This window comes from Emys orbicularis, chromosome 1, assembly GCF_028017835.1.
Source record: "Emys orbicularis isolate rEmyOrb1 chromosome 1, rEmyOrb1.hap1, whole genome shotgun sequence".
Classification (NCBI taxonomy): domain Eukaryota; kingdom Metazoa; phylum Chordata; order Testudines; family Emydidae; genus Emys; species Emys orbicularis.
Genome location: NC_088683.1, coordinates 76241260 through 76256608, shown reverse-complemented (window position 1 = coordinate 76256608; position 15349 = coordinate 76241260). Strand labels below are relative to the sequence as shown.

General features: G+C 36.9%; 1 protein-coding gene across 1 annotated transcript in view; it reads left to right on the top strand.

Annotated features, from left to right (window-relative positions):
- The window catches only part of PPP1R12A (protein phosphatase 1 regulatory subunit 12A), a 213876-nt gene extending 198974 nt beyond the window's left edge, over positions 1-14902 (top strand). The window contains exons 24-25 of the mRNA XM_065423865.1: positions 7673-7723; positions 14132-14902. Of these exons, the coding sequence (XP_065279937.1) occupies positions 7673-7723; positions 14132-14218 (138 nt within the window). The 3' untranslated portion in view covers positions 14219-14902. The remainder of the gene's footprint in view (positions 1-7672; positions 7724-14131) is intronic.
- The last annotated feature ends 447 nt before the right edge of the window (positions 14903-15349 follow it).

Sequence of the window (15349 nt, the reverse complement as noted above, 5' to 3'; positions counted from 1 at the left end):
CAACTCTGCCTACGCCTCTCATGGCGGTGGAGTACAGGAGTTAATGGGAGAGCGCTCGGGTGTCGATTTATCGCGTCTAGACTAGACGTGATAAATCGACCCCCGCTGGATCGATCACTGCCCGCCAATCCGGCGGGTAATGTAGACACCCTATGAAACTGTTCGTTTTCCATGGAGGAGACTTTTTATCCAGTCAGTTTCACTGTAGAAATGTTACTCTTGTACCAAATTTATTACATAAAACACATAGCAGGTCAAGGGAGGAATAAAGCTTGTGATAGCATTACTGAGTAGTTGAAACCTAGTTGGCTCAAGGAATGGAGTTGTTTTTATTTTACCAACTCAAACTTAACTCTGATATATGAGGAACATTTTTTTAAAAAAGAATTTATCTTTGATTATACATTTTCTCCTTTTCCATTTCCCTGCTTTCTTTTACGGACGCTCCCCGACTTACGCAAGTGTCCCATAGCGAAACGCCTTGCGTAACTCAAATTTTGCGTAAGTCAGGAACGTATACCCGACCATTACACCAAAAAAAAAAAAAAAAACTTTCTAGCTTATGGAATTTACGGAACTTTTTCCGTAAGTGCGGATTTGTGTAAATCGGGTTTGCATAACCCGGGGAGCGTTTGTACTTTAAATATTAGTTATTTCATATGGTGCTCAGATACCATTTTGAGAGTAGTTTTTTAAAAAAAAAATCCACCTTTAATACTTATTCTTTAGCTGAAGAAGTAGTTGTGTGTGACATCAATTCTTTCCTACCAGCAATGTCACAGAGGAATGAGTTCAGCAGCTGAATCGACAGCAATAGCCAATGAAATACTAAAGATTCTTTTTTTCATTAAAATATTCTTCATAATAAGAAAGTGGTCTGAGGATAGAATTATCTCTAATTAGCTTCCCTTTCAAAATAACGTTGTTATACTCGAGAATTTAGTTTATTAATAAAAATCCCACTTCAATTACTTTTTAACTGTTAGCAGTAAATAAAGATTGGCTATCCAGAAATATACTAGACACCTTTATTTAGTAGAATTTTTTGTGTATCATTTTGAGAATTTTTAAAGGTACAATTTTTCACATGCAACACAAGCCTATACATAAATGAAGCAGTAAGCTAAAACTCATGTTCTACTTTGCCAAGTATAAGACACATGTTTTACATAAAATCAAAACTGGAGGATATATACATATAAAAACAGAACCGGAAAAAAATGAAATAGTGGGAGGGGCTGGAAGAGATGCAGGGTTGAGAGGAGGTAGGTGTTACTATAAGGAAAAGCTAATAGAATCGTTTGGGCTATGACCCATTTTCAAGATGAGATGTACCTTTCTTCACTAATGATAAATAAACTTATTAAAACTATGTTTTATAGTACTAGCCTAACAATTATTCTAGAAGTTGATTCTGACTAATACCCCTGCCAGCCCTAAAAAAAAAAATCAGTTTCTATGCCATAAACTGATGATTCATTGTCAACATGGTTATTTGAGATTAGTTACAATGTTGTAGGAACTGGGCCAGTCCTATGAAGATTGGGATGGGTGGCACATGTCTCATCACTGCTAGGAGATCCCGGCAATATTTAGGCAGAACAGGATTAAGGGTTCCATTTATAGTCCTTAACTTGGTAATGTAGGTTAGGCATGCTTTTGGGCATTCCAAGTAGTACAGTGAAAGTTGTTTACCATCACAGAATAGATGAGCCAAAACTGCAAAATTTGGATCTGGATCAGGACTTCAAACATCATCTTGAAGTCTCCCCAAAGTGTGGGGCTGCTCAGATATGAGTATTTGGATTGGGGACATCTCTACTTTAGTTATTGAACATAATCCATATAACCCAAGGATGCTTCTTGTTTGGAGGCAATAACTGTGTACTGGGGTAAACCAACTCTTTGAGGTGAAAGGTTGAGGTGTTTATAAACCCAGAATATGATTGCTACTGATATAATAGAGAATATCCTCAGGTTGTTCATTTTTATACTGAAGTACATCTTCTCACACCTGCATTCTGATTACTGTTAATTCCTCAATAGTGCTTGGCTATAGCCTGTCACCTTACGAAACCCCAGACATCTCATTATTTTCGCAAACCCCTTTGGCCCTCTCCTGCTAAAAGTAATTCTTTTTTAAATTTAATGGTATTTAATCTTTGAAGTGGTTGGGGAGAGCGTCAGAAGTTGTGGTGCCTGTGTTGTTAGCATGTGGATAGAGAGTAGCCAGGAGAAGTATCCATGGCCCTTATTCAGAATACAGGATTTGCATACTGCAGTTAGCTGAATCAGAAACTTCATAATTGACAAACAAGCATATAGTGAGGGATTAGTAAAGCTAATTTTTGTGCTCTGACTGAGATTTCTTTTAGGTAGGATTAGAGAATTAGATAAAAGCAAAACTCTAATTGAAATGTGAGAGAGCTGATGCGTTACATTATCCAAACATTACTATGTCAATAGATATGTCTTTTACTTTGCGGAAGGGGAAAATGCATGCAATGTTGACCTTGAATGATGGTTCTGGCTTTTTCTGAACAATAGTATGGCTTTGTTTTTTTATAACTGCTATTTACTACTTTTTTAAATCAGACCTTTTGTTTCTGAGGGAAACTTACTTTTTCAGTGGCACCTGGGGAGGACACTTCATAAATAAAACTATTAGATTAAATAGAGTTGAACAGCACTAATGCACTGTAATTAACAGAAGATTTTTGCAATTGGCAAGCAAACAAACACAGGGTTAAAAATCAAGTATACAACAGAGAATGAAGTCTTAGTATTATGAGACTTCAATACATCTCTGGACTAAATCTTCACAGAGGAAGTGAAGGAAAGGTTTTTGTTTTTTATGGGATGCACAAATAATGATTTGACTTTAATCCTGTAACTTAAAATTAGTCCAACAGACATGGAAATTTTAAAAAGAACAACTTCCTGAAAAATATGGCTAATAACTAGGGCTGTCGATTAATCGCAGCTAACTCACATGATTAACTCAAAAAAATGAGTCGTGATTTTAAAAATTAATCACACTGTTAAATAATAGAATACCAATTGAAATTTATTAAATATTTTTGGATGTTTTTCTACATTATCAAATATATTGATTTCTATTACAACACAGAATACAAAGTGTACAGTGCTCACTTTATATTAGTTTTTATTAGAAATATTTGCACTGTAAAAATGATAAAAGAAATAGTACTTTTCAATTCACCTCATACAAGTACTGTAGTACAAGCTCTTTATCATGAAAGTGTAACTTACAAATGTAGATTTTTTTGTCACATAACTGCACTCAAAAACAAAACCATGTAAAACTTTAGAGCCTACAATTCCGCTCAGTCCTATTTCTTGTTCAGCCAATTGCTAAGACAAACAAGTTTGTTTACATTTACGGGAGATAATGCTGTCTGCTTCTTATTTACAATGTTACCTGAAAGTGAGAACAGGCATTTGCATGGCACTTTTGTAGCCATCGTTGCAAGGTATTTACATGCCAGATGTGCTAAACATTCATATGCCCTTTCATGCTTCAGCCACCATTCCAGAGGACATGCTTCCATGCTGATCATGCTCATTAAAAATGTGTGTTAATTAAATTTGTGACTGAACTCCTTGGGGGAGAATTGTATGTCTCCTGTTCTATTTTACCTGCATTCTGCCATATATTTCATGTTCTAGCAGTCTCGGATGATGACCCAGCACATGTTCGTTTTAAGAATACTTTCACAGCAGATCTGACAATACGCAAAGAAGGTACCAATGTGAGATTTCTAAGGATAGATACAGCACTCGACCAGGGTTTAAGAATCTGAAGTGCCTTCCAAAATCAGAGAGATGAGATGTGGAGAATGCTTTCAGATGTCTTAAAAGTGCAACACTCTGATGCGGAAACTACAGAACCTGAACCACCAAAATAGAAAATTTAACCTTCTGCTGGTGGCATCTGACTCAGATGATGAAAATGAACATGTGTCGGTCCGCTCTGCTTTGGATCATTATCTAGTAGAACCCGTCATGGATGCATGTCTTCTGGAATGGTGGTTGAAACATGAAGGGATATATGACTCTTTCGTGCATCTGGCACATAAATATCTTGCAATGTCGGCTACAACAGTGCATTGCAAACGTTTATTCTCACTTTCAGGTGACATTGTAAACAAGACATGGGCAACATTATCCTCTGCAGATTGTAACCAAACTTGTTTGTGTGAGCGATTGGCTGAAGTACAACTGATTGGACTTGTAGGTTCTAAAGTTTTAAATTGTTTTATTTTTGAATGCAGTTATTTTTTGTACATAATTCTACATTTGTAAGCTCAACTTTCATTATAAAGAGATTGCACTACAGTACTTGTATGAGGTGAATTGAAAAATATTATTTCTTTTGTTTTTTACAGTGCAAATATTTGTAATAAAAAATAAATATAAAGTGATCACTGCAAACTTTGTATTCTGTGTCGTAATTGAAATCAATATATTTGAAAATGTAGAAAACATCCAAAAATATTTAAATAAATGGTATTCTATTATTTAACAGTGCGATAAATTTTTTTAATCACTTGACAGCCCTACTAATAACTGGTCAGTATTTCTATTAACTAGTGAAAGCTGCTAAAATTGCTGTTTAAATGTTGCTTCTGTAAGTTGTGGTACAGGGAATCCAGGGTTTGTTTTTTTTCTTCATGAGAAAATAGTGACACGTAGCTGTAACTGTGTGGTTTTGTTTTTTAAAATGTGCTCCCACTACAGTAAGAAGCTTGTTTTTAGGGACGCTTCTGTATCATAGAAACAACTTTCATTTTCAGGACACTTATTAATCAGAATTCTGCTGTTTGCATACCAAACAATTGACTAGGTCAGCCAATTAAGAGCCCCTCTTGTGTAGCTTGGACCAGTGTAGATAAAAAGCAATTATATTTTTTTTAAAACCTTTTTTTATTTAAATTGGATTGTTTTATTCAAATTAAAAACCGGTTTGTTTTTATAAAATAAGCCTATTTAAAATTAAAATTTGAAATAGACAATCTATTTTAAGGCCTAAATTTACTATAATCTATTAAAATCATTTAAATACCAAATAGTACGTTTGCCAAATTTTAAAGAAAGACATACCACTGAACTCTTGGAAGTCACTGGCAAAACACCTGGAACCAGAATTTGTTGAAGTGCTAAACTAGCTTTCACAGCAGTAGCCTCTTCTGTAGGTGCAGAGAGAATATTTTCTTCATTTCAGTTTATTCAACTTGTTCAGTTCAATGACTAGTTCATTACAAGTTGAAACACCAATAGGGAGCTAAAAAAGCAGGAAAGCTTGATTTCCTCTTCTAAACTATGAATACAAATTAGGTGAGAAAGCATGAGATCTGCTAGTTCTAAAATTTTGAAGGACATGGTGACCATGGACACCGGATGGGGAGGGCTAGTGTTCTGAGGTGGCCCCAAGCATTCTTTCATGCAGGTGTTTGGTTGGCTAGTTCTTGTTCACATGCTCAGGGTCTAACTGATCACCATATGTGGAATCAGGCAGGAATTTTCCCCCAGGTCAGATTGGCTGTGACCTTGGGGGGTTCGCCTTCCACTACATGTGGGTGTGGGTCATTTGCCAGGATTATCTGGGTATACACGACTTAATTATTTCCCTGCAATTGCGGGACCTCGGGCACTGGTGCACCTCACTCCCTCCTATTCTCTGCCTGTGACACACAATAGTCTAGTTTCCTATGGGCTGCAATATTTTGGTTGGGTTTAGTATGTGGGTGCTCAGTGGCAGTAGATATTCAGGAGGTCAGACTACATGATCTGGTAGTCCCTTTTGACATTAAACTCTGATTATGACCAGAAACAATCAGTTCAATTCATTAATTAGGCATAACACTTCCTTTGTTTAATAAATCAGTTTTAAATGCAAAACATGTTTTTATAAACTTTTAGATAATCACCATTTTCTAACATAAACATGTTAAGAATGTGAATAAGCGTAAATAAGCTGTTTTAAGTAAATCTTAAATTAATGTATATATATAGCACATCCTCCTGGTTAGCAAAATTAAGCACCAAATCTAGTGTAAAGGCTACATTTAGTTGTAAATCAACATTTTAATTGGTTACCAACCAATGAAAATCAACCTTTCTTTAGAAAAAAATAATGAAGTACAACTGCGAAACACAATTAAAATTATTTTAAATCAGTGTTTCCTGCTTGCTGATTTAAATCATGATTGAAATTGGTTATTTAAATTGCTTTGATTTGAATCAATCCACCCTGGCTTGAACTGTAAAAACTTAATAAAGTCTGAACTGTATTTAATTGACCACTAGTTTCTAAGAGCTCTGGTAATAAATGCTACCCTTAAAAACTAATACACCTCTACCCCAATATAACGCAACCCAATATAACACAAATTTGGATATAACGTGGTAAAGCAGTGCTTCGGGGCGGAGGGGCTGCGCGCTCTGGGGGATCAAAGCAAGTTCGATATAACATGGTTTCACCTATAACGCGGTACGATTTTTTGGCTCCGAAGGACAGCGTTATATCGGGGTAGAGGTGTAATAGGTAACTGATGTAACTCTTGGTAACTTGGGTTTACTACTTTCTTGGAATTATTTTATTTGGCTTTGTTATTTTGTTTTTGTTATTCACTTGCTTACTGCAGTTAACTCACTGGTACTGATAACTATGCCCATTATTATCTGTCAGTATCATCTTGTCAAAACACAATTCTCAACTCAAAAGAATTAAGTAGAATAAACTAAGGATACTAACAACTGCAGTAAATGATTACTTTGCTAAACCTTTAAAGTTATTTGCTAAAATGGGGAAATATGTCTGGGAAATAACTTCACTATGATTAAACTAAATTCAAATGGTTTGTATCTGAAAGGTGACCGGCAAGAGTCAGTATCTACTGGGCGGTATGATCTAACCAAAGTTTTACACACCTCAGTTAATGCTGCTTGCTGTTTTGCATAACACCATTGTATGCAGATATAAATGTACACTTTGCAATAATCTGTTGCTTTTGCCTTTCACTCTTTGAAAAATTGGAATGTAAAATATTGAATATGGCAACTGCTTTTAAATAAGACCCACTGCATTGTCTTACACAAGGAAAGCAATCATGATATCAAGTCTATTGCCTGCATTGTTAAGCTAGAATATATTATGGGAATGAACTTTAAAAAAAAAAAAAAGTGTCTTGGGAAGATTCTGAGAGGAGACAAACATTTCAGCTATATTTGCTTGTCTATGAAAGCTTATGCTTTTTGTGCTTTTGTTTCTTTTAATATACTTGTTTGTTTCTGATCATTTTCTGCATTTCTTGTATGTTAAATTATCACAAAAGCCTACCTGAGGGAATAAATCTGAACAAAGGATACTTATAAACTTATACCCTGTCCAAATTAATGTACAGGAAGAGATGGGGTGTATTTTGAAAAATTTAATGAATATCTTAATCTCTCTTCCATCTAAATTTTTAAATTTTAATGTGAACGAATTTTCTACACATCACTGGCATCACAAGTCTCCTGTACGCTCTGTGCTTCTAGTTGTTTGGTCTTTGAAACTTGACATGTATCACAATGTTCACCATATTTACAAGAAGTATTAAAAATGCAATTTGCATTGCTTACCATTAACGCCACTCCTTTGATCTAGGAACGAAGAGCTCTAGAAAGACGGATATCTGAAATGGAAGAGGAACTCAAAGTAAGTGTGTCATGCCATTTGTGACTAATTCTGTAAAAGTGTGCGTTGGTTGTTAACATTATTTGTAAGGTGGAAGTTTTCCAGCTGTTGGCAATCTCATTGGAGAATAGGCAAATACATCATTTCCCTGAGTTTCCAACACAACAGAATCTCTTGTGCAGTACTCTGCAATTCCGTTGCTTTTCTGTTTGCAAAGGATATAATAGCAAAGGGTGATTTTTTAAAAAAAAAATATATTATTTTTTAAAGAAAGTGGCTGAGATTTACAAGTTTAGGGTGGTGACCAGGGAGAAAAGTCAAAGGTTTCTATGGTAGTGATTTTTTTTTTTAACTTAAACCAAGGGGAAAAGTGAATCACTTTTAGAGGCTGAGATGATATTGTATGGTTTTCACTAACTTCTTACAGTAGTGCGAAACAGAGGATTGGCCTATGCGATTTTTTTTTTTTTTTTTAAATATGACTTTAACCTTGTCGTTTGAGTTAATTTCTGTGATTTGTTTTCTTAAGTCATGATATGGTTGCATGTACAGTTTTTCTCCTTCCAAAGTTTACCCAGTTTAGGTCCTGAGTGATATGATTTGAGCTAAATAAGGTTAATCCAGGGAGTTGACAGTATATACATTTTTCATTATATCCATGGACAAAACTCCAGAAGTGAGCCAACCAAACTGATGATAAAATTAAATTATACCAAGGAAGCAGTTGGAATGTGGTGAACTAGAAAACATCTTTGGATGCTATAATTTTAGAGAGACACCACCAGTCTATTGACAGCCAGTATTCACTATTCTGTTGCTAAAGGGTTTCTTCTAAAACACATTTTTGAGTTCTCTCTGCTGCTCTGCAACAGCACTTACTTCCAGATACTGTTCTTTTAAATGCATACATGAGTTCTTGCTGACATCGTGGATGATGAGAAGCAGAGAAGTATACAAAAGACAACCATGTTGTTTTATCTGCATTAGATTTAGAGCCAAGTACGCGTGCCTTAATGGAGGACAAAATAATATTTGGGACAGAAAGCAAACTACAGCATGGGAAAAAATTATCATTCTTCTAATGATATATTACCAGTTTTACAAAGTTCTTTATTTGCAGCCACACATTAATGTTTTTAATTATAAGATTAACTCTCATCCTATTGTTTGCTGTAGTGTCACGTAAGTGTCATGTAGTGTTAAGCACATGATTATTTGCAGATTGCTGAATAGGAAATTTAGTCCATGTAATTAGAATTTTAAGTAAAGAATTCCAGGAATAACTCTCATTGTTAATGCATCCTGAATTGTTCTGGAAAGCTGTGACTAATCACTGGCTGTTCTTAGATTACATTTCAAGAATGTGCCACTTTTTGATCCTTTCCTTTCACAGCTAGTTATCTGCTTTTAACATGACTGTCTCTTTTTATTTAAGTTTTCTTTCAGTTCTCCTCGTCTGTGGTTTTTTTAAACATACTAAAGTTGGTTTTCTCTTGTTTTCACTCCTGTTTCTTTATGATTCCTGCAGATTCAATCTTTGAGACATTTAAATGAGCGACTGCTGGCTGAGAATAGGGCCTTGACCAGAGTGGTTACAAAGCTCTCAGGGTCCTGTAGGCAACTACGTTCTGTGGACTTGTAATTTCTTCTTTCTTCATTTTTTCTCCTTTGAGTAGCTTGGCAGGTGTTGAATTTTAGCTAGTGCTTTGGCAGCACTTTACTATTAATGCTTGTGTGTCCGAAGATTTACTTATTGCTTGATTACAGAAGTTTGGCTTATGCATGATGTCCAGTGTCCCAGCTACTGTTCCTTATTACAGACACATTGGTAGGATTTGATATTATCCTTACTAGCATCATATCTTCTCATTTTGCATTCAAAGACGAATCAGAGGACAGTTCAAGAAATAGGTCTGTCTTGGCTTGTACAAGATTCTTGATTGTAGTTTATTTATAGGTTATGTAAAGTTGTGGTGCCCCAAAAGGCATGGCTATTCACACAGGACTTGAACTAGCATTAGGTTTCCTTTGTTTTGACTTTTATACAAGATGCAGAGTTTGAAAATTGACTGATCTCAAGATTTCCAATATATTTCCAAGATTTCCTCTCTCCACTATAGTTAACTTTTATAAGACTGACCCAAATCAAAATTGTACTAGTGAATATCTGAGTAATGATTTCAGGATTATGGACTTGATTGTTTGCATCAGCTATTCTAGTTTTTACATTTCAGTATGTAGAGTTTTGGTATGCAAAAAAGTCATCTTTTCTTCAAGAAATATATTTGAATTTCAAGACTTATTATGTATTTGTTCAAATACTTTGTTTAGTTCAGGTCTGGCTCAGTTGTGCTAATATTCTTTTTATCAAACTAGATTTAGGATAGGCTTGAAAATCTGTAACTGTAAACCAAAGGAAATCTGAGTGTTGATTTGAAGATTACAGATGTTATACCTGTGTGAAATCCAATTACAGGGAACATCTGTGAAAAATCCATTTGGTGGCTACCTTTGAGAAAACAAAATTTGACCCATTCCCCTGCCCCTTCTCCACATGCCAAATCTTTCAGTCCACTAGCCCTTTGTCCTTGATAGAAAAACTGTGCACGGCTGAAGCTCTGAGCCCTGTGGATCTGGGCCAGATGAAAATATATTTAAAAATAGAATTTTTTTTATGGCTAATGGCTCTCACACCATCATCATTTTTACACACACACACACATTCTCTCTATCTGTCCCAGAGGAAAGAGGAGGGATGTATGCATTTTTTTTGGTTCTGCCTACATGCCTCAGGCCTCAAAATTTTCCATTGGGAGGTTGGGGTATGAGGCCACACATGCTCATGAGCATGGTCTGTTGAAACCTTTGTTTATTCAAAACTGTTAATCATCTGTGGGTTTGGTTTTGTAAAAATCTGGGTTTGGCCACTAAAAGACGTGCTTAGTGACTATTGAATGACATTTTGCATCAACTAGACCTATGCAAAATTACCCACAATAATATAACAAGACATAGATAGTGCATGTTATGGTCTTTCTTATTTAAGAGACCACAGAAAGATGCTCTTGTTTTTCAGGGAGAAGTAAACTGGAATTGAAGCTTTACATATATAGTTAAGGGTTAACTAAAGGCTCAGCTACACTAGAGAATTTTGGCATTTACACCACCTGTTCAAGCACCTGAAATGCTAGTGAACAGTTTGGGGGCAGATCCTCAGCTGGTGTAACTTGTCAGAGCTTCATTACTTATACCAGCTGAGGATCTGCCCCTTTGTATTGAAAGTGGTACGTGGACATGTCGCCAGAACTTCTAAATCCAGTAAGATTGCACTAGCTGCAAGCAAATGTTGGTCAGTTGTTCTGCTTCTGCTGGTTCACGTTGAACCATTTTAGCATTCATATACATAAGGAGCACAGAGTTGCAGCTAATCTATTTCAGTTTGTCCTCCCAGATCAATCCCATAATACCCATATCTACTACTGCAGTAATAGAGAACACTGGTGCTGTCACCTCCCCTGTTCAGTATTTGGCTGATATATTCTCTACCCATTACTCCTTCCTCCCTTGAGTAGTAATGCACAAATAGCTTCATCAGAATAAAAACTATTAAGGACAGTTTTTGGCAACTATGTAACTGCATACCAAATAGACTGTATTTAGATAAAGCCTTATGTTTGAACAGTGTTATTTTTCATCTGGATGGAAATTCACTAGGGGGGAAAAAGCTAAAGCTCTTGTGTGCTAACATACATAATTGTAGCTCCCTCATTAAGGAGTGAGTTGGCACAGGACTGTGGAGCTGGAGGCACATCTCCCACACACCAGAGATTTATACAGAAAATAAAAAAATAACCTTTTGTGAAAACAGACCAAGCTGCCCCCCCCCCGCCCCATACACACACCAGTAACTCTCAGCTCTCTATGGTACTTATCTCCTTCAGGTGCATTAGTGCCTTCTGGTCAGCCTGCCATACCACACTCCCCCAAATTTGCCTTGAGGACTGACTAGTACGTTTGGGAACATGGCGGAATTGACTAAGCCTCATGGATAGGTCAGAGAGACATTCTCACTCCACACCTGAGCTTGCATTTTTCTGCTCTCTAGATCCTAAAGAGAAAACTGTTTAGCTTCAAAACAAGAAGCCAGCAAACACAATACTATGTAAAACAAAATAATTTTCTTTTTACAAATATACGAAGAATAAAACCAAGTCTCTTACCTCCGCAAGCACAGACACTCAGAGGGCACTGAGGTTCCATAGGATTCTGGGTCTAGAAGCCCAGAGCAAACTGAGCAGCAGAAAAGGTAGGAGCATGGTAGTCTTTGGCCATTTCATCTATATTTCACTGTACACTGGTCCCCAGATAGGACAAACACCGGAACAAACCATATTGCGTGGTGCAGAGATATGTCCATACACGTAATACATACACCACAGTAAACTAGAGATAATATTGCATTAAAAAAAGAGACATTAAGAGTTAACGTTGCAAAGTCAAGTGCTCAAAAGCCCCTGCCTCATTCCATGAAGTTTTATCTTCTCCTTTGTTCAGTGTTCAGCCCCATGCCTGATTTAACACATACCATTCAAACCCTGATCTGAAGATAGAATTATTAATATCCTCGTGGGTGTTTCTATGGTTCTCTGACCATAGCATAAGAGTGCTTCACAAACATTAATCACACCCCTGAGATGAGGGGTATTCTCCCCATTTTACAGCTGGGGAACTGAAGCTCAGAGAGATTAAGGTCAAAATAGTAAAGTGCCTGCTAATTTTGGGTGCCCAAGTGGAGAGACATGGGGCTTGATTTTTCAAAGTCCATAGCATTTTATAGCTGTTTATATGATCGAAGCTCAGCTCCCATTGACTTAAGTTGCAGCTGTGAGTGCTGAGCACTTCTGACATCAGACCCAGGGTCAAAAATTTGGACACCCAGAAAATGAGGCACACACAATTAGTGGGCATCTGTGAAAAGTCTGGTTTTAAAGTGTGCTTAGCTTCAGACAGGAACGCTGTGGCAGAGGCAAGGATAGACTCTAGTTCTCCAGGTGGTATTCAAGTTCCTTAATCATGATGAGAGCATCTTTCCTCTTCCTGCAATGTCCTGCTGCACTCACCACGCACCTTCACTTTTCTGCAAATGAGACACCGTAACTCACTACACAGCCGTGAGTCATTCCCTGGGCAGGCCTGTCCTGTGCACTGAAGAGCCGGGTATTAGGGGGGCGGGGGATGTGATCATGTAGTCAGTGTGTATCATAATACATACACACTGGGGGAGAGGGGAGAATTACATTGTGTGGGCAGCCTAACTTTTGAATGCTTGATTTTGCAGCCTTAATGTTCTTTTAACATATGGGGTTGTTGTGTGTGCACTTCGCTAACTTTTTTTAAACAAACAAAAAAAATCATGTTGGAATTGTGTTGAATGGGTCATCAGCAGGGTTTGGACATTTAGATCCAAAGCACAGAGCTCTGATGCTTGAGGTAACTGTTTGCAGAAATAGGCTGTTATCTTTCGTGTCGGGTGAGGACACACAGTTTGCCAAGTGTCTTCACAGATATTTTCTGACAGCAGGTGAATGTGGAGAGTAATTTCTGTAGGGGAGTGTTCTCTGTAGTGGTTATAGATCCTTGTGATCCTAGCCCATCCTCCCTCTCTGATCCTGTCCAACTGTCATCCCAGCTCCTGCCCCCCTCCCTCTCTCTGCCTGTCCACCCTCCCTCCCCCGTCCGTTGGTTCCTAACTCTCTGTGCCTATGCATTTCCCAGCCTTCCAGGTAACCTTAATTCTGGCATTTTCTAACTTTTGAATGTTTGACTTTGCAACCTTAATGTTCTTTTAATGTAGTTTTCTTGGGTGTATGTACACTCTGCTACTTGGGATGGGTGCTCCAAAGCATAGATTGAAGGTAGTGCTACAGGTAGACATGCTGAAGCATTTTATGTTGATCAGGCTGGGTATTACGGAAAGCTGGAACCAATGCAGAAACAAACAGAACTAGAAATGCTTAGCTTTAATATTAAATCTTGATGAAATAATGCAGACTGCTAGTGTAGATGGGCCTCTTGAATAGTAAGAATCAATTGATCACAAACATCGGTTGTGCACTTGTAAGTAATTAAAACCTTTAAAACAATTTAATCAACATTGACTTTGCACAAAAGCACCTAGAGCAGGATGAGGCCATTTTTTCCAGCTACTGAATTTTACTGTATCCAGTGCTAGCAAAGGAGAAATTATATTCCATAGCCTAATTGTTTCATGCCAGAAGGCCAAGTGCTCTAAACCAGTTTATTACTGAAAGAACTAAAACAACTTCTATGAATAAGGGTTCTATTTCTGATGACTGCCTTGTCTAGTTTTGTTGCCTTTGTTTTAGGTTATACCAGCAAAATAACCATTATGCTTCCATTTTTTGATAGATGCTACCAGACTTGAAGGCAGACAACCAGAGGCTAAAAGATGAAAATGGGGCCTTGATCAGAGTTATAAGCAAACTTTCCAAATAAAAAGGTTTACTACAGCAGCAAAATGGTATTGCACATATCTAGTAACTCCAGTGGACCATGATGTGGCAGTCACTGGAAGCTTGGGAAGATTCCTTGGAGACTGTCATTTTCAGATATCCTGCCAAATGCCCTATTACCTGTGTTCTTTTTATCAGGATCATTGTTTCATGTTAAAGTGCAGCTGCTGAGAAGATAAAATGACTGAGAAATCTTGTTTACAGCTACAGCAAATAAGGAAAGTGTTCAAGGCCAGATATGCCTCAGATATTTAACCAGTAAAGCCTTAGTTGTACATAAACACTTTTGCATCAACAAAAGCTTTCAGCTCTCACAGAAGACAGTTACTCATGTTGTGCCACAGTTCATAGTTTTTCTATACTCAGTTTTTTCTTTACATCTACGTTTGGATTTGTGTTTTCCCTTTTAATTATTCATGTACCAGTTTTTTTTCTTGTACAGTGTTTTCACGGCTTTATCATTTGCAGAGACCACACAACCCTTTAAAATACATCTTTGTGTTGCTAACTAGAGTTGTATTGTCCAACCACCTGGAACAGAGATGTTTGGTGGAACATTTGCTTTCACTGTTTGTGCAATATGCATTTATTTCCTATACACGATGCTTTAAAGTCAGTTGAAACTAGAATTATTTTACAAGTCCTGTTTTCTGCCTTTATTGGTCACTTTAAAAAAAAAAAAAAAAAAAAGTTTGTAGTGAAACGTGTTAGATCCTGTAATCTTCACATTCATTTTAGCAGGTACTGAGTGATGCTGTATATATAAATGTGTACTGTTTTGATTTTCAGACCACCACGTGGCATGCTTGAATATCTTCCCTATTGCAAATGTCTGTTAATGCAAATTAGGCTACTCCAGAATAGTGTGTTTAACAAAGTTCATTGATTTTTATGGTATAATGAATTTACACATTGTACGGAGCCCGATCTTGACAAAAGGTTTGAACTATAAAATACTTTTATTACCTTGTTCCTCCCATTTTTTCATTTGATAGTGTTCACCATAATAAAAGTTGCATAAATATAACTGCTTCACTACATTTCACATACCTGTATTTATCTGAGTGCTGTCCAAAACTGTTGTGCTAGCCAAAGTAAAGTTACTAAATCGTTT